General features: G+C 30.1%; 2 protein-coding genes across 2 annotated transcripts in view; both read left to right on the forward strand.

Annotated features, from left to right (window-relative positions):
* The window catches only part of LOC130668145 (uncharacterized), a 28,186-nt gene extending 22,746 nt beyond the window's left edge, over positions 1–5,440 (forward strand). Inside the window, exons 3-5 of the mRNA XM_057470265.1 lie at positions 760–1,067; positions 1,155–1,491; positions 2,773–5,440. Of these exons, the coding sequence (XP_057326248.1) occupies positions 760–1,067; positions 1,155–1,491; positions 2,773–2,949 (822 nt within the window). The 3' untranslated portion in view covers positions 2,950–5,440. The remainder of the gene's footprint in view (positions 1–759; positions 1,068–1,154; positions 1,492–2,772) is intronic.
* Positions 5,441–11,290: 5,850 nt separating this feature from the next.
* LOC130668455 (protein spaetzle 4) lies at positions 11,291–20,231 on the forward strand. The gene is made up of 6 exons (XM_057470755.1): positions 11,291–11,593; positions 14,727–14,911; positions 15,945–16,100; positions 16,181–16,876; positions 16,977–17,099; positions 18,362–20,231. The coding sequence occupies exons 1-6, from the start codon at positions 11,564–11,566 to the stop codon at positions 18,603–18,605; spliced, it is 1,434 nt and encodes a 477-aa protein (XP_057326738.1). The 5' UTR covers positions 11,291–11,563; the 3' UTR covers positions 18,606–20,231.
* Positions 20,232–21,012: the final 781 nt, after the last annotated feature.

The following is a 21,012-nucleotide window of genomic DNA, read 5'->3' on the forward strand; positions in this document are numbered from 1 at the left end:
TTACTTTTTTTCAACCCAATATTTAATAACTCCTTTCAAATGTGGCATTACACTTATATTTTTAAGCGGTCAGAAATTTTAAGTTTTTTATTTACAAAAATTAGTCATTCCTTCAGCAGTTACAGAGCATCATTTAGTGTGGTCGATAAATGTCGTTTTCGTCGCAAACTCTGCCAATACGTTCGCTAGTTCTCTAAACTCGAAAACATCAGTATTTTTGAAGTCTTGGAGCTCAAAAAAAGTTTTTTTCACATCAATAAAATTCGAAAACGGTTAATCCTGCCTCAAAATCCAAATCATGTCCATGCTGCTTTGTTATGTAACAAAGTTAACTGGTGACCAATTACTTTCAAATGCTTACCCTTTTTTTCGGGGGCCGTTTCCTCATCGTTCGGGTACACACGCGTTTCGTACATCTCTATATACTACCCAGAGGACATTCTTGATCGAATAATATAATCAAGTCACGACCAAGGGTGGACGTTAACCAGAGGTTAACCACATCTTGTCAATAAGGGCATGTGGTGTCTAACCACAACCACCACGCGTCTATACCTCCGTGGTATCTTTCGTAGTCTTTTCAACTTCTTCAATTTAATCAGTTTCATTCTTCAATCTTATCAACTCAATTTATGTATAATTTACGGAAAATACAAAATTTCATCTCTTAGTCTAAATTTAAAAATATTTAATCTTCTATTTATGAATTTATTACCATAAATTAAATATAATAATGACATATATTCTTATATTTTATAGGAAGAAATGGTGATTCGATTAACAAGAGAAAAAGCTGAACAATTGAGGACTTTGTCATCACAATTATTTTTATTTGAATCAAGACTTTGTAGAAAACAAAAGGAAATCGAAGCCAGCTTAACTCAAAGAGAAGCTATTATTTTGAAACAACAACGGGTGATAAGACAACTTCAAAATAGACTGGCAGAAAAAAGTTTAGGGACAAGGGAGTCTCCACCTTGCGATGCTTTAGATAGATTAGACAGTCTTGGTGATAGTGATAGTGCTGTCGTTCTCGAAGAAACTGGATATGATCCTGTACCTCCAAGGTATTATAATTATTCTAAAGCAACAAAGAAATTTTTTTATTAAAATATATCATCTTATAAAACCATAATGATTTCTTTATTTTATAGATTTCGATCTAATATAACTGATGTAACTGTGATTCGTTCTGTATCCGATGCAGTAGAGCCTTCGAATAAATATTCATCGATGAGAAGAAGTAATGGTTTCTTAAGAAGACCTGAAGTTCTTGAAACGGTTTATTCTGTTGAAGAAGATGTTGATGATATTAATCAAGAACCTTGTGAGTCAACGGAAAATTCAGAAAATGAAGAAAAAAAAGAAAAAAGTTTGAGACAAGGCAGTGGTAGATTACAAGACATTTATGGGAGCTTTGAACGACTTACACAAGACGATTCACCATCTAATGAAAGGCCTAAAGATGAAAATCCCGGTCAACAAGCTCAGGTGTTGTATTTCAATATTTATTAATTTTGAATTGAAATATAGTTTCCTTATACCAGCTCGAGACTTAAAGTTTCAGTGCCTCTACAGCCAGTCAAAACAAGAGATAATTTCAGTCCAATGACGCGAGCAAACGCGTAAATTGCAAATGCCTTTAGAGCGAACATAAACATATAAAGTATCAACGTACCACTAAAGTTATCCAAAAAAAAAAACATTTTACAAAAAATTTTATTTTTGGAATAACTTGAAACGTACTGTACCGGCACCTTGAAATTAACAAGCCGCGTCGAATGCCACCTTAAAGATCTAAATCGGTTTATCCGTTCAAACGTTATAGAATAGTTAAACAGCAAACATTGTATCTCAATAAACTATATATTGCCCTTGCTCTCTTTTACTGCTGTTAATTGTGGTGTTATTATTTCTAATATAAGTGTGTTGTCATTGTAGTGTATAAGTGATATTAATTTATAAGATACAAATTGTTACAATACTTATATCCGTACGTACATACACTCAGACATCCTCCTGAAAATAGTCAGGATAGCTTCCTAGGACCTTAAAACTTCGAGATTTGTTGAAAACTCGGTTTTCGAAAATCGGACCAAAACCAATAACTTGACTGTTTTTGAAAATTTTCAATTCTCTTAGCGGGAAGTTAAAAAAAAATAACTAGTATTTATAGTTTCTGTTTAATCATAAATTGCAAATCACAATTTACTCGTACGTTAGTAGTTGATCACACCATTGGTCTTAAATTAACTTGTTTCTAACTGGCTGTTGACACTGGAACTTTGTTCCAATGCAGGTAATCATGAAAAAATTAGAATACAGTCGACTCTGTCTAAAGGTTCTCTGCCTAAAGGTTCCCGCTGTCTATAGGTTCCAGGATACATTGCTTAAAGGTTCCCGGATATTCCCCCACCCGCTTTCTCGAGTGACGAATCACAATTCAGTTTTCGAGCGCTAACTTTAAATGCACGTTTTTTTGAGGTTATGTTTACTGCGCAATGTGTTCGTTTTAGCGTGCGCCTCGGCGCTCGAGGGGAATATATTGTAGGGGAAGTGCTGATGGTGAGGAGGGAACCTTAAGGCAATGGTCCTGTCCCGACGTGGAACCTTTAGACAGAGTCGACTGTAAAACACGATTTTAGACTGCGGATGATAGCAGCCAACTTCACTCTTGTCTGAAATCGTTTTGTTTCATTCCTTGTCCCACAATATACTATTTTTTAATTTGTTTTTTCTTTTAAATAATAATTAAACTGTTTTATTTAATAGGTAACTTACAACAGGGTTATGAGTAATCACCGATCAGTTACAAAACCGAAAGATGTTAAATACAAAAGAATCAATAAGGCTAAATCAAAAAGTCTTGAAGAACTGCGTGGAAAACTTAGAAATTGGGTCGAAAAAGGAAATAAAATAGCTATATCATTAGACCAATCGTATGCCTAAATATGATAAAAAATTTTATAGCCTGTAAAAAAAAGTAAACGCTTATGACTGATTGAAATATAGTTTTTTAAAAATTTCTTCTACAATATTACTCGAATTTTGTATTGAGAAAAAAAGGTATTATCGTGATTTTAAACGATAATCGATGACAAAAATTCATCAAACATTATGGTAATAATATGATATATTGAATTATTTAAATTCGCATAAAAGAAAATATTAACTATTGTATTACTTGATAATACTAAATTATTTTCACATTCATAATAATTAAATTATTAAAATTTGTGCCAAAGTATTTACACAAGCTTATGAAATAAATCTCTTCTGTCAGTTATATAATATAATAATATAAATGAGACTATAATTTAAGAGAACATAATGCTTGTTTAAAATTAATTTATTACATAATAGTTTCGAAAGTTTAATTATCAAATGCCAAAATTTTTATGTATGATTTTTTTTATCATATTTATAATTACTCATTTTTTATTAATTGAATGTTGTCTAAAATACTTACTTGAGACTTAAACAAAAATAATAATGACATCGAGTACTGGCGATATCTATAAACTTATTAGATACTTTTAAGCAGTACAAGATAAATTATATTTGTATTATCAGAAGTTTTATGAGAAAAATCATAACTTTTCTGCAACTTGAAATTATATATTATTAAATATGAGTGATATGATTTTAATTAAAAAATTAGTGATTATGATTATGATACAATGATAACATTTCATAATCTGGTCGTAAGTTTAATTCACGGTTCATGTATAATAAATATACACAGATGAAAAAGACTAATGTAAAAATGTATTAAATGTGGCCAAATTTAAGGCTTATATGAAAGATCTCTCACCTAATTTGATTTATTTAAGCATGTACATTACTACTTACATGTAACTTATAACAAGTATCCATTAGGGTGTATCAATGTACAGCAAAATTTTTAATATTGCTAGTAGAAAAGTCAGTAATATATATATATTTTTTTACAAAGGTGGTATTTAACATATTATACTGCCAATTTTAATACCCTGGTGGTCCTAATATTACGGTAGAATTACCGTATATAACGGTACTAGGTTAATAAACCGTAACCGATCGTAATCTTACCGCAATTTTCCGTAATCCTACCGTAGAATGACTGTACGAATACGATAAATTTCCGGTAGAACTATGATAAAAATACGGTAACTATTTGTGCAACCATCAATAGCAAAGTTCTGGTTCTTGATTAAAATCTCTATTAGAAATATGTTGTCATCGAATCGTGATTTTATAGTAAATTTGCCGTAAGTTAATTAATATTAGGGCCACCAGGAGAAATTGTACCGTAACTTTACGGTAAGTCTACTTTTAAATACGGAACAACTATCAATTAAGCTTTAGATAGTTACGGTAGCGTTATCGTAAATGCTTAGAGTAGATTTACCTGATTTTTTGCGGTAATTTTACCGTAGTATTGCGGCAGAAGACAGTAATGTCGCGGTAAGTTTACCGTAGAATTACAGTACATTGCCGTAAAACGATGATAATTATACGGTAGATTTACCGTAAGTTATGGTAACCTACCGTAATATTAGATGCGCCAGGGTAACTCAGAGAAAATTAAAAATTTTCATGAAACAGTTTTACAAGCTTTAAAATTTATGCCAAAAACTTTATTGAGTAAGTTAGTATGCCTAATGATTTTTGCATTTCAACGTTTGGAAATTAATTTTGTATTAGAATACTAATGAAATCATTTGATATCGTAGAAGTTTATACATCACTTTAAAATCCAAATGATAATTTTGTACAAAATAAAATAGCTTATAAAATATTTTTGATAATCAATATCGACAAACTCGATATTTAACAAGCTTCGTACATTCCAATTTATTGAGTGAAAGAACGTATCTTTTCAATACTGCTTTAACCCTTCGTTGGTCGCGCTATGAGCGAATCGCCGCCTAACAACTACTCAACCTATAGAGACTCGCTACAGTGCGAGCGAGAAACTAAAAAAGACGCGACTAACGAAGGGTTAAAGTAACATTGAGTTTAAATGTCATCAAAATATTATATTTGAATTGCTTAAATATAAACTAAATATAATATGTAATATAAAATATGGTAGATGTTTTTCGAATTAAAATTTGTTTTTTAATATTAAAAATTTTGCCATTAATGATTCACCTTAGTGTTTAAGTGTACAACGTATGACAACATTTAAATCGGAGAAATGATACCTATGTAAAAAATAAACATATACAGTTTGTCAATTAATGTAAGTTTAATTGTAATATAAGTATGTATAAAAAAAACTACATGTAGTATTTAAAACAATATGTGCTCTAATATGCCTAGGGCTGAAAAAAATATATATATAATTATTTTCATGCTCTGTAGCAAATGCTTAGACTGCTATTCGCATTTTAATTATTAATTTATAGAACGTCAATAAATTATCAATCAAATTAAAAACATTAATTATGATTTTCTCATTTATGTTTCACATGTTACTATTCATAATTTAGATATATCTGTTTTCGTGAATAATCACCTTGGAGGACAGTGAAATTTTTGTAGCAACAAGTTTTTTTTCCGATGAAATTTAACGAAATGCTTGATTTAAGTATTTTAGTTACTGAAATAGTGCCAAGCTATTATTTTCTACAATCAAGTAAAATGATTACTTTAGTCAAATATTTTATTTACTTGCTTAAAACAAAAAAAATATTATTGGACACGCCTTTTTAACTTTCCGCTAAGAAAATTGAAAATTTTCAAAAATTCGGGAAGTTATTGGTTTTGGTTCGATTTTCCAAAATCGAATTTCTATCAGATCTTGACGTTTTGAGGTTCTAACAAAGTATTCCGGCTAATTTCAAGATGATGTCCGAGTGTATGCATGTATGAACGTACGTATGTATGTAAATATCTGTAACTGTTGAACGGATGAACCGATTATGATCGTTGAGGTGTTATTCAACGCGGCTTGTTAATATCTAGAAGCTGTAAAAATTTGAGCTCAATCGTTAGGGTGCGAGACATAGATCTTTAACTTCCCGCTAAGAAAATCGATGATTTTCAAAAGTTTCGGGAAGTTATTGTTTTTACCCCGATTTTCGAAAATCGAGTTTTCATCAGATCTCAACGTTTTGAGATCCTAGGAAGCTATTCTGACTATTTTCAGAATAATGTCCGAGCGTCTGTATGTGTGTGTGTGTGTGTGTGTGTGTGTGTGTGTGTGTGTGTGTGTGTGTGTGTGTGTATGTGTGTGTGTGTGTCGCAGGGCCAACCGACGCCCAGATTTTTTTTTTAATTTTTGTGACAACTGTAATACGATTGTAAGCAAAAAATTATTCAGCAGAAAAGAGTTCTGGATTTACTACCTATTTAATCTACAAATTTTACAGAGCCATGATTTTACATCAGAAAATTTACAATAGTAATATTTCTAATTTATTTGATGATGTTTGATTTATTTCCCTTCACACTTTTCCCAGGCTTAGGACTGGCAGTCAGATATAATTTCTACTGGCGTGTTTAAAAATATCAAAAATTCAATGTTCTTACTACATATAATTATTAAATACGCGGCGTTACAATGAGAAATATTGGAAAACAATTGATTACTAAGTTAATATCAATAATTAAATTTTAATGAGTAAAAACTAACTTAGTTATCATTTGTTATTGAATATTACCTTCAATATTTTTCATTTTAACGCCATATATTTCATATTAATATGTAGCAAGAAAATTTAGTTACCATCGTATTTCTATAACTCGAAGAAAAAAAAAAAAAAAAAACATTCTTAGTGGCCAAGCCGGCCAATTGTCATTATTTCTTAATACTAACATGCAAAAATTAAATTTAGACAAATAAATATAATATTAAAATTATATAAGTAACATGCAATGACAGAAAAAAACGCTATTCTATAGAAAACCAATTACCAGAACTAATAAACATGAAGCAACCTATGGGCAATTTCTCTTTCGATTAATTGGATATTTTTTGTTTCTTACTCTGCGGTTGAGTATCGTCAAGTGAGCTTCTGTTTCTTCGACCTGAATTGGTAGAGCTGCCGGATGCCTAATACAGTTCTTCCATCCATCTACTCCTATTTTGATTAGGGAATTTCCGGATGGGAACTTTCGTGTTCTTTTTTCGCTCTAAAACACTAAAATTATATTTATTATTATTATTATTATGTACAGAATTACTTACTTTTGGTTGTTCATAGGTTAATACTAGTGGCTTCAATGGCTGGTCGAATCTCCTGTAAATCTCTGGAAAATCACGTTCGATTGATTTCCCAGGAGTTGGTGGAGGTTTTGAAATGTCAATGTCGCTATCATCGATGAGCACCGCAGTAAATGAAACGTCCATGATAACTTAAATTTCTGAAATTCAAAATATAAACAAAGACGAAAGTATATTACTTCAAATGAAAGGATGTAGTAAAGGTGTCGCTTTGTAAACTTTTACAACACTAAATTCACAACGGTTAAAACTTTTATAAAAGTAATTTATTTTAGTGGACTAAGACACGTGGCGTTCAAAATAAACTCTAAGAGGTTATACTAGCACGACCAATGCGCGTAACGAGACAGTAGATAGTAAAGTTTAACGTCGAAGTGAACTACACGAGAGCTGAATGGACATTAAATGTAATGGCGGCGTCTTCTACATTGCTAGTCGCGTAAAGCGCCATCTATGCAGGATGGATGCCTGAGTGAATTTTCCTATAGGTTAAAAAGAGGGCCAAGTCGCAGTTATTAGCTACCAAGTAAGCTGATTGGTCGGCTTAGAGTGGAGTTATTTGGTCTACTGGTTCGGTACTTCGATGGCCTGCCAATGCTCACTACGGCCAATTTATGGTCGATACGGTGCTAATTTGATGCAAATGCAAATGCAGTAGTTGATCATTTAAATTCACGTTCCGTTATTTATTGGATTTATACATTTTCATTTTTCATATGTGTTGCACATAAAATTCAGATTCAGGCATTATCCTCTTGGTGGCAATAGTATTTTTGTCTATAATGGATATTGTTTTGTATGGCAAGTAAAGGCACTATGAGTATGATGATCCGTTATTGTAACCTATAAATGGCAACGTTTTATTATATTAATGACAATCTGTTGATAAGGATATTCATGGTGAGAGAAAAAAAAATTTCCGAAAAATGAAAAAAATGAAAGAAAACTCGAAAAAAATTAATTTTTTCATTTTGGTAATGATTACACAAATTAAGAAACAAAACTTGTTCCTTTAATTGTTTTGTAAAACTTTGAGCAATCGGCCCGAACAAACGGTTCAATGGATTAATCTGAAAATTTCCAGGGTTTTTGGGGGTGCATTAAGCTGTAAAATCACCTGACAACGTTACCCTTTCCATCAACATTCTTAAAGCAGCGGTTGATTAATTAAAAAACAATAAAAAGTCCATTTTTTGTAGGTTTTTCAAATTGATATTAAGGATGAAAAAAATTTTTTTTTCTTTAAATCGAAAATGGAGCTTGGGGAAATTTATTTAAGTTTTCAAACTGCTTTTTAAATAACTGTGCGACCATTAGTTGCTGAAATATCGATAATCAAAGACAAAAAGATCCTTTTCCATTTGAAGGCTGATATCTCAGCAGCAAATTGTCGTACAAAGAAAAAATAAAAAGCAAATTGTAGCTGAATAAATTTCCTAAACGAGCCTTGAATCGATTTTTCTGAAAAAAAATTTTCCGGCTCCGTAGACCCAAAAAACAAAACCAAAAAATTTAGAAAAATTTTGTCTCGAGCTATTTCTTATGATTCGGCTAAAACCGTGGCTCCAAAATTATTCTGCTGGAAGATCTTCAAACTAGCGATTTAAAGCTTCAATTTGTTTTTTTATTTTTTCGATACGATCATTTTTCACGATAATACAGCCTTCCAAAAATCACTAGAAAATTTATAAAATTTTCTTGTTCCTTTAATTTTTTGGATAAGTGTAGAACAAACTAAAATTATTTATGTATGCAATTAAAATATCGATATCATATATATGTTGGTAATGAAACAGTAGTAAATTTATTCTAATAGGCAACTGAGCGGTAAGAATTTGGACAGTAAGCGTTTTTTTTTTAAATTACAAAATGTCGTGTTGGCGCTATGTATATGTAATAATCAGCAAAAAACATGTAGGCAATTCATGCCTTCCCACTGAAATATTCTAAGTCAATTTTGGTTATGAGATGAGCATTGGAGGTTTATACTTTTATAATTTACAAATTTTAGTCTCATATGACCATTACAATAAGTTTATATGTGAATGTTGACGGCTATTTAATAATTTGTTTTTGGTTTGATGTTTATATATTTAATTTTATTGACCGAATTAATTCAATGCACAAAAGTAGACCAGATAGAATTTTGAACTCAAGAGAAAGTGAATACCGACCGAAAACGTATTTATTTTTAATTCATCCGGATTCATTCCATTTTGTTAAAAGAGTTCAATCCATAATTAATAATTATTTTTAATTTTATCTAACGAGGTGTTTGAAGCCTAATTGTCAGTTTAAAAATATTACCGTTCAGAATTTAATGAAATTTTACATATCAGTGGATGATTATAAGAAAAAAATCGAACTAATTTTTATAAAGAGCTACAGAGTACCCTAGGGTGATTTAAAAAAACCAACCAGATGAGATCTGATCAGGCACGAGTCTCTCAGGCTTATAATTGACAAAATAAATGACTGGGTGAATTCAGGCCTGATCAGACATGAACAGGTATGAACCTTCAGACCTGATCAGACATAAATCAAACAGGTACGATCAGGTCTGAAGACTTATGCCTGTTCATGTCTGATCATTTTTTCCCGAGTTTTGTGCTAGTTTTCAAATAACACAATAAATGTGTGTTACATTCCAGATTTTCTGATCATCATTTAACATAAAAAATCTGTGAAAGTGAAATAACACAAACGGTTTGTGTTGAATTAAAACAGATTTCTGTGTTAAAAATCAACACGAAAAATTTAACCAAATAACTTTTTAACACAAATACACAAAATTTATAACTGTACATGGATTTCTACGCAGATTTTTACGAAGATTTCCTATGGAAATCTGCACCATGTAAAAATTTATATCGGAATCTTGTGTGGATTAGAAATTAGGAAAATTAACAAAAAGCGCCACCTTATTGATACTCATACCATAAAAAGCATTTGTGTTTTTATAAACTTTTCTAGAGTGCAATACCTTGATACGATTCCTAATTTTAGTGTTTTATTAAAATTATTTGTGATTCCTAAAAAGATGTAATACTGAGTTAATTAATAAATCAATGACTTATTACAGATACTGATAAAAACCATCAATTAATTAATGTTTTGTTAAAAAGTATCCTGCCAATAGAATATTAATCTACTGTTCTTTTATTCATAGACGCGTATAATAGACGATAGACATAGAAATCCAGATACTCCGGATTCTATAGAAATTACTTATATAGAAACCCAGATTCTTATATGAATTTCCTATATGGGAATCTAGATACCCATGGGTTTCTACATTGGTTTTTATATAAATCCCATACACTCCTATAAATCCCTACTTCCCTGTATGGATTCTTATGGGCTCCCATGCAATTCCACATGGATTTTTTTGATCGGGTAATAAAGTTTATTATTTACACAATGAAAAATAAATTAAATTAGGCTTTTAAAAAAGTAATAACACACAGACATATGTTATTTATCTTGTAAAAATAGTATGCGTTTGAATTAATTGACAATTGAAACCGGCTTTTATTTTTAAAATTAAACCAAATCATTAGAATATTTAGTTATTATAAACTGCTCACATTTGTTTGAAAAAATTAAAATGTTCATGTGCATACTCCCTTAAAATGAATAAGTGAATATTCGCTATTCATAGTGAGGTCGTAGTTATTCATTTTAAAATGTTTTGTTGTCACAAAATGAAAAAAATAAATGTTTTTTAATAATAATTAAGAAAAATCAGGATATTTTTCTTTAAAGTTACAACGTCGATTCCGGTGACACACATAAATAGAAGTGCGTTAACGGTATTCTACCAAGTGACCTACTCTTCATGGTTTTCTTTCTCTCTTTACAAAGTATTTAAAATCATTAATATATAGCCTTTCTCTATCTTTCTTCTCGCCTTTCCACGACCAAGTAAGTGTGCACGAACACCGTTTCACTTGAAGGCTTCAAGACAAAGTCAATGTCTGGTATTGCGTATACTTTTTCCACTATAGAACTTTTTTTTATCTTCTTCGTATCATTTGTTTCTCACCTTTTCTATCCTCACACTCTCAAGCATCAAATTATACCAGCAGTAATGAAAGCGCCCTCACCAGATGAAGAGGTGCTTCTGCTAGCACAGCGATATTTAATAGTAGCTTTATTTGATAACACGCTAAACATCAGCACTTGTCAAAAGTCAAATTAGATACCTTATTTTTGGCATTAAATCATTGTAATTAAATTAAGCATCACAAATAATATGTTTATTGAAGGAATTTAATCATCAGTTTCTGTTTTTCTTTTTTTTTTTATTTTTATAAACCATTGTGGATTTTCTGTTATTAATAAAAAGTTATGAGTGCATTGAGTTTATTTATTCTACAGGTAAGTAGTATTTAAATTTTATTGTAATTAAATTTTTCTGCGCTCGATATACGATATATGGTTGGAATATCACTGTAAATTTTAAACTCAAAATTATTAATACTATGATTAAAATTCGTTATTGTTTTTCATCGTTTTGTTTTTACAAATAAAAAAAAATAATCTATACATAAAATATTCAACGATTAGTGGGAAAATCATCATAATAATTTATACTTATTATTGTTCAGAGGAGTTTAAAACAGACTATCGTTTTCTGAAAAACAAAAATAAATTCCTAGCTTTCTGATAAAGATCAAAATAAAATACTAAATTGTAAAATCACGAAAAATAAATTTCCTCATTTTTATCGTAAGTGCCATAGCTTTTTTTTAAAGCTTCCAACTAAAAAATGGAAATTAAAAAAAAAAAAAGATTTACTATACCAAGCAAATCATATCTCCTTATTTACTTAGAAACAATCTTGGACAATACTCGTCACGTTTATGTCCAACGACTTTCAACTGCCATTACCATATAGAAATTTGATTAATTAATTAAAAAAATAAGAGCACTCATCCAAAAAAGGACAACGTAGTTACAATTTTGTTAGGACACAGACTAAAAAAAATGAGTTATAGTTTTTTAGAACTTGCTGCTTAACGAAAATTGTTAAATAAATTTTAGACTTAAAAATTTGAAATGCCCAATAATAATCTTGACATAAAGACTTTACTGGAATTTATGTTTATCAAATTATGCTTAACTATAAATTAATGACAGCTATGAGTAGTGTTTTGAACTTTCCGATAAGCAAGTTGAAAATTTTCAAAAAAAAAAAAAAAAAAAGGAAGTTATTGGTTTCAGTTCAATTCTCAAAAATCAAGTTTTGAACTAATTTCGACGTTTTGAGGTCGTAGAAAGCTATTCTAATTATTTTCAAGACATAACTTTTTTCGAGCCCGAAAATTAATTCCCAATATTATTTTTGAGATCAAGGAGCTCGAAAACAGTGAAATGTTTTGGGGCTGGCCCACAGGGTTAACAGTTTTCTATATTTTTCCAGATATAATCGAATGACATTGAATACTAATCATTTTCCTGTTACTGCCTCGGTTATTTTATTGTACTATATTTTTCATTGTACGTCTCTTGAAACATTTTAAATGCAGAAATAGCTATTTTATATTCTATAACTTTAAAATCTAAACAAACCTTTAGGGCTGCCCGATTTCAAAACATAGTAACTGACATAAATAAAATTTTTGAAATATGTATTGAAAAATAAACTTAAATTATATTCATTCATTTTTCGCCGACTTACAGCTATTTGTTTATAAAATTTCGCGCTCCGTTCGTCAATTTGTAATTAAAAAATTAACATATAAGACATACGTCCCAGCGATATGGATTATTATGTAAGATGATCAGCTTAATATCGATCTGTCACAGACATCTAACGTCCAAAATTTAAATGAAAATTAACATTCAATGACATCTTGCGGTAGAATTTAAAACTTATGAACTGTACATTTTTATTTATCATTTGAGTGATCTAACTTTGTCATATTTAATTTTTAGACAAATAATTTAGATATATTTTTTATCGAAAGTAGAATTAAAAATTGGAAAAGGATACTTTGAATGTTCCTTTTTGCATTGATTCTAAGCTTTTACGTCACTAGCATCGTGAGATATTTGTACAAGGGATTTTATGTGGGGTCATAGGGTCTCTCTCTCGCACCTAGTTCAACGGGCCAAAATTATCAGATTTCATGATTTTTTTTTTGTTTTTTTACTGATGAAAGTTTGAATCACATTAATCTAGACACTTTTCTGAATACACCTGCAAACTTTCAGAATTTTTGGTCCATTAACTTCGCCAAAAAATGTGTCAATAAGATATTATGCTCAATCGGTAATGAAAACTATACCACATCTTCAATCTTTTACTTTCAAGTAAACAGTGAGAACGGTTATCAGATAATTTTGTCCAAGGTTTTCTCTAAAATAAAAGCTCTAAATGCAAAATAAAGACATAGACCCGATGCTTTACTCTATGAACTAGCAAAGTGCACTTCAATTTTTTGATAACTTCCATTTGTTTACGAGAAAAACTTGAACAAAGTTCCCATTTACTGTACGAGTGCAACAAAGATAGTACTGTTCATCCCCTTGAGTGCGAATAGAGAAACAAATAAAAACGCGTCTCAGTACTCCGTTTTGACCGACCCCTCTCCTATCCTTATTCAATCTAAAAACTTTTGTTCATGAAATAGGGTAGGGTATTCTTTGACTCGTCGGCTTACGAAATTGAGAAATATTTTTTAAAGTCGTAAAAGTTATTAATTTTGTGAACCAGCACTGGTACTTTTATCACTTTGAACTAAAAAGTATTTTTTCTTTGCAATAAAGATTACAGAATACAATGAAATAGAATTAAGAAAAAAAAAAGTTTTAAAACGATTCATTTATAATAAAAATTTTTGGGCCACTTGAGGGACCGATATGAAGGTCAAGAAGAGCGGAAAAGTGTTGATAAGAGTAATAGCGAGCTTTAGAGACTTCTAAAAATGCCGCGATCGATTTGCTCAGTTGAATCGTAAGCCACTCCGTTACACATTATATTTTTTTAGTGTTTTTTAATTTGAAAAAATTCACAAATATTGAATAGAAAGCTCTAAAAATATTCTAAAACCAATGAAAAAGAAAATAAATAATTCATTTCATCTCAGTCAAAAAATATACACGGAAAAAAAAGGGTTTAAAAATCCATGAATTTTTGTTATGCTGTAGACCAAACTTGAAACAGGAAGTTGAGTTGCCAGAAAATTATTATGCTACACTATATACAAAAAATGTTATACACTTCAAAATTATTGATAAATTGTAATTAATATTATTTGTCTAAATTAGGAATTATAGTAGAAAATAAAAAATTTTTAGAGGCTCTCAATAATAATTATTGTGCAGCATAGAAATTTTTCGAAGACTCAACTTCCTGTTTTAAGTTTGGTTGACAGCATAATAAAAATTTTTACATTTTTTGTCTACATTTTTCTTTGTGTGCCAATATCATAAAATATAACTATATAAATATTCTGGATATTTTTAAGTATTTGACACCCTATTTATGTTAACGACATTATTTCAGATGGTGATTACACCATTTGCTGTATCTCAATTTTCGGAATCTAGTTATTCGAACTCATTTGGATATGATGCTTCATCATCATGTAGCAAGCCGTTTACAAGAAATTCAAAAGTATATTTTGAAAAACTTCCATGTGATTTTCAAAGTCAAAATTGGTGTACCGTAGCTGGAAAATATTACCCATGGTATGATTTATGTTCATCTATAATTATTGAGCTTTTTAAATACTCATAAATAACTTTTTACTGTAAAGATTTAAAATTTTCTAAGAACTAGCTTATACTTCCAGTAATATTTTAAACTCTATCATTTTTAACACATGACAACAAAATACGAGTTCCTACATAGAGAGAATTATATAATAAATTATACTCTACAATTGTGAGTAAACTAGGGCCAGAAAAAATAATTACTTTTCTGTTACCAATAAATACGTTTGAGTGAATTATGTTCGTAGAAAAGTAAATAAGATTAAGTATAGCAGAAGCATATTTTACAATACCTATAGTGATAGTAAAATATGCTTTGTTACATAAATTGTAATGTAAATAAGTAGTCATCAATTCTTATCATAAAAATTAAGTTGTTCGCAGAATTGAGAAAAAGTAAAGTCATTTTCAATATCATGATGATTCATTAAGTATTTATAAAGCTCCCGTAAAAAAGTGGATTAGATCTACGTAGATCTAATATGTACCTGAAAATCGGAACGTTTTTCACGAAGCGAAAATGAATAAAATGAAATAAAAAGTAAAAAATCTACTGGATCTAGATTTCCGAAATGTTTCGCACGTCAGCCGAAAATAGCAGACCACTCCCAACTACCCTTTAACTCACTTTTAGAGTCAAATTATTTTCATTTTCGTTGCGTGAAAAACATTACGATCTTCAGGTACATGATCTAATTCATTTCATTTTGGAGATCTGCGTATATTTATGTAGATCCAAATAGATTCACGTAGATGGACCTATCCTGGTCCACGTAGACACACTTTTTTATGCATCATTGGATTTCGGTAGATTGACATAGATCTATGTAGATCTAATTATGCATAAAAAAGTGTATCTACGTATACCTCAGTAGATCTAATTCATTTCTTCACAGAATATTAAAATTTTTATTGGTAAATCATATTATATTATATAAATTATTAATAAAGGATAAATATACGATTTGACAAAAAAAAATTGAATTAACTTAAGATTAATTATACTTAGGCATGCTGTTAAACGATTTGTCCAAGAAAATCAAGGCTTAATGAGACGGATGTATGGCGATGAAAAACATATTATTGTTCTGAAAAGTGAACTAGAAAAAAATGATATTGACTTTGAATTTGATGATCGATATCAAAAACACTTTAATAGCCCTCGGTAATTATTTAGATAACAAAAAATGAATGATAACTTTATTCTTAACCTAATCAAATAATGAAGTTTTATAACTATTTCAGCGGCTTTTTACATGACAATGATTACAATCACGAAGAAAATGATCATAAAATTCCTAGATATAAAAATCAAGAAACTAAATTTATGGAGAAACTACCGAAGTTTCGTGATTTCACAAAATTGCATCCGCAATTTACCGTAACACCCACCTATACGTCTACTAAAACAGTTTCATCGAAGGAAAACCTTTTTAATATAAGTTCAAATCTTTCAACTAAATTATTTAAAGCTACAGTTATGGATAAATCAACTGAAGAGTTACAAAAAAATGACTCAATTAAAACCAATGAAAATAAAAAAAATGTAAATTCAAATGCAACAGTATTATTATCAGATTTAGCTCGAGTTCAAAATTCTAGTGTGCATGGAACCTCAGATCTTTCGTCAACAACAGAAAATAATTTATTAAATTTAACAACAATCAACCCGTTCAGTACAGAAGCGACGGAAAAAACAACTTCGGATCCTGAAAGCTTCCCTCATACTTCAACGACAAAAAGTGATCAAATTGTTCCGATTACTGAGAGGAATGATAAAGACGAAATGTTAACAAATGAACAAAATCAGCAATCGTTCAAACCACATCCAGATCATAATTTATCGGAAAATAAGCCTAATAATCCGAATATAGAAGGTCAATTATTTCAGGATGCAACAAAAGAACAAACTGAACGTCCAGTTCTCAAACTTCGAGGAATGTATGTACCCATTGAATTTTAATTTGAATATTAATATTTAATTATTTCATACTTTTATAAGTTTAAAAATTATTATTAAAATAATGTCCATTAATTATAGAAATGCATGTCCAGTGAAAGAAGAAGTTGTTGCACCATTTTGGGCAAATAATACACGTGGAGAAGTTTTAGCTCTTTTAAATTTATATCCTTTCGAGCAATATGTTCATTGGGAAAAATGCACGTAAGTAAAATTTTGAAAGATATGATAATTAAATTTAAGGATTGTCTCGTCATTAAGTACATATATTAGAGTAGACAATTTAGTAGCAACTATATTTTTTTTCGTTCCCGTCTCAAAATTTTCCAGTAATACACAAGAACAACAAATCTGAAAAACGGTTGACCCTGTGGACCAACCCCAAAACTTCTCACTCATTTTTGAGTTCTTTGAGATCAAAAAATGGTTATTTTGTTGTTCAACCAAAAATAAATACATGTAATAAAAAAAAATTAACTTGTGTCATACGATATTTTTGAATCGATTTGAACGTACTTGGCGGCAATCGAAAGAGCTCGTTAAGACTTGGAACTGATTACATTTGGACTTTTGAGGCAAATCGGGCATGTAGTTTATGACTTGTACAATATATGCTTGGAGTTTACATCCTCCAAACGGCAAGAACACTAGTCTCTGAAACTCAATTAGTGAAAATTAGTAAATATTCACTAATTCAGAGTGATAGTCCTACCACTTACTCTAAAAAGTGGTACAACTATATAACTCTGAATTAGTGAACATTCACTATTCGCTAGTGAATTTTGCTAATTTACTCTTAGAGAGTAGCAAAGAAAAGCAAATCGAAAAAATCGAAAATCCAACAACAACTCAGGTGACCTGGATAACCTAAGCCTTCCTTACATCCGTGAAAACACTGTATGAACCGATACATTAAACGAATAGATCCAAGCACGAAGCAACATAGTCTTGTCTTAAGAGGGGTCTGTACTTTTTTCTCTATCACACTCAAGCCGACGAATGGTACTATCCTTGTTGCACATGCACAGTAAATGGAAACTTTGTCCACGCTTTTCTCTTAAACAAATCAACATTTTTTAAGAATGAAAGTAGATTACAGAGTAATGAATCGAGCCTCGTGCTTAATTTTGCGTTCAGAGGTTTTGTTTAAGAAAAAAGCTTAGACAAAAATCACTATAACAGCTGAGAATCACTTATCGAAAGCTGCTCGAAGTATATAAAAGACCTGATCATGCGTTAATCCCATGCATGATCTTGCCTGAGCAACTATCATGTACATGCACATCTGAAACTGTCTAATAAACAAATAAAATACTAAAAAATTTGAAGACGCCGGAAGAAAAAAAAGTAGTTCCTACCAAATGATTCACCCTAATATATATTTACTTACCATTGAAGTTTTTAAAAAAATATTGTTTTTGTTTTTTATATTGACAGTTACTTTATATTACAATAATTTATTTTAGGCATGAAAAAAAACAGATGTATTGCAGAGAAGGATGCCGATGTGAACAACAATACAGACTTCATCGTCTTCTGGCTTATGATCCAAACAATGAATGTCGAGGAATTTTCAGCGACTGGTTCAAGTTTCCGAGCTGTTGCGTTTGCCGTTGTTATGATTTGCCAATTGAATTTCGTGTAACTTCTCGCTCGCCTCGTGCACAAAGACAAAAATTAAATCTACGGAAATCAATGGATTTAATTTAATAATTAATAATTGTTAAATTAAAGTTAACTTTATTATTCCCAGTATTAACTGCAGGCCCATACCCCGAGACTTGATGTGGGAACTAAAGAGTTAAAACTAAATATTAATGATAGTATTTTTACAAGGCTAGTGATTCGAATAATTCTTTTTATATATTATTATTTATTACTATGATATTATAAATAACTTTATTGTTAATTTTAATTCTTATGCTCATTTATCATTATAGATAATAAATATTTTTAATAACTTTTAAAACTTAATAATTAAATTATATATATAAGAGAAATCAGAACAAGAAATAAATTATTATACGTTAATTGTTAATAAATTAATTATTTAAAATAATTAATGCCATACTTATTCCACACATGGATATTTTTTACAGAAGAAAAAAAGTTTTCTTGCAATCATCGTGATACAAATTTCTGACTATCGTAATAATTTTTAACTATTAAACATAATTTTAGACAAGAAAGAAAAGTAGAACATTCCAACCGCATATGCGATTGTCTATACCCGAGCCAAAAGTGAAGATGACAAACTCGCGGGTTGGGGCATTCCACATTTATCTGTGGTGCTTATACTATTCTCCACTAGATCTGGACTTAAAAAATTAGATTTGAGCATATGATCAAGTGCAGATCTGGTGAAAAATCGTATGTTTACCTTGCAGAAAATATAGAACTTCCCGATTCGCGAATTTGCAACCCTCGTCTTCGACTCGAACGAATTGCACACGAATTAGAATTTCATACTTTCCTCAGCTTCACATACATGCAATCACTTAGTAACAGCAAAATATAAGCTTATTATATTTGAAGCATGCTATTATTGTAAAAGAAATTATTATAATTTATCTACTTAAATCAACGTTTAATGACTTATTTAAAATTTCACAAGCATTCAAATACATAACTATAGTTATTAGGGTAAGATTCGTTTTAAATTAACATTTTTCTTTCACTCCCACATCAAAATATTGATGTATAGGATAAATACACCAATAGATGGACAAATATTATTTTAATTACCGATTATATAAAATTTAAGAATGAAAATGTAACATAATAAATTTTTTTATAGCTATAAATATTTTTGATGATATAAAATAATTATTTTTATTTGACATGACGTTTTACTCAAAGAGCGCCACCACTACTAAGCATGTGATAGATAACCGGTAAACTGTATTTGCGCTATAAATAAAATAAATAAATAAAAAAAAGGTATCTATAGTACGATGACGTTCGTATTTCATTAACAATTTAAGAAAATTTGCCGTCCATCTATTGAAGACAAATTTCTAACTTTAACCCAGTAGATGAACATTGGATTTATCTGGTAAATTTTCAATTTTTTTTTATAATATTTAAGTGAACGGATCCTAAATGGCGAAGAGAAAGAAATGAAGGTGTTAAAACCCAAGAAAAAATAAAAATACGAAAAAAAAGATGAAATTAAGAAACAGAATAATAAACAAGAACATAAAAAAAAGAAGATTAAATGAAGAAAGGATACAATTGAAGAAACCCTCGCAGATTTGAATCACGGTGGAAACACCGTAGAAGTGTAAACACCATGGATCCACCGTGGTTACACGGTGGGTTTGTTCCATTTCACCACCGGGTATACACGGTGTTTCCACTGTGATTACGCGGTGTATCCACCGTGATTCCATGGTGGCTTTGTGCTATTTCACCACCGTGGTTCCACAGTGTATTCACCGCGTAATCACAGTGGAACACCGTGTATACACGGTGGTCAAGCCACCGTGGAATCACGGTGGATACATCGCGTAATCACAGTGGTAAAATGGAACAATCCCACCGTATTTCCACCGTGATTCAAATCTGCGAGGGACGAAAAGGCTGATCTAAAAAGAAAATTAAAAGCAAAAGAGAATATAGACCTATAAAAAAGAAAAAATCAAAACAAAGTATTTTTAACGTTGTGTTAAATAAATTTTTATAAATTATTAATGAAGACTACTTAATAAATATATACCTACTATAGTAAGAGTGAGAAATTTTTAAAGATGATAATAAAACTTCTTTTCCATATATTTTGAAATACATTTGTTTTTTAGTTAATTATATTAAGCCCAAACTGTTATATACAAAATTCAATGACTTTTGAGTAATTTTTATTATAATAATTCTCTGCGTATGAAGTATATTAATAGCTCACTCATTTCCGGTTGTAAATAAAAAAATTACTTATAACTTCTTTATCTAAGTCAAATGTATTACTACCTCTGACGAGTTTTCAAATTAATCAACAACAAAAAAAACCAACTATTTTTATTTCATGAGTTTGATAAAATTTTATATCTTGTGGACAAATGACGCTGTGAATTAATAAATTTTAGTTTCCATACGAAGCCTGTCAAGACAATACGAAGTT

This window comes from Microplitis mediator, chromosome 5 (genome assembly GCF_029852145.1).
Source record: "Microplitis mediator isolate UGA2020A chromosome 5, iyMicMedi2.1, whole genome shotgun sequence".
Classification (NCBI taxonomy): domain Eukaryota; kingdom Metazoa; phylum Arthropoda; class Insecta; order Hymenoptera; family Braconidae; genus Microplitis; species Microplitis mediator.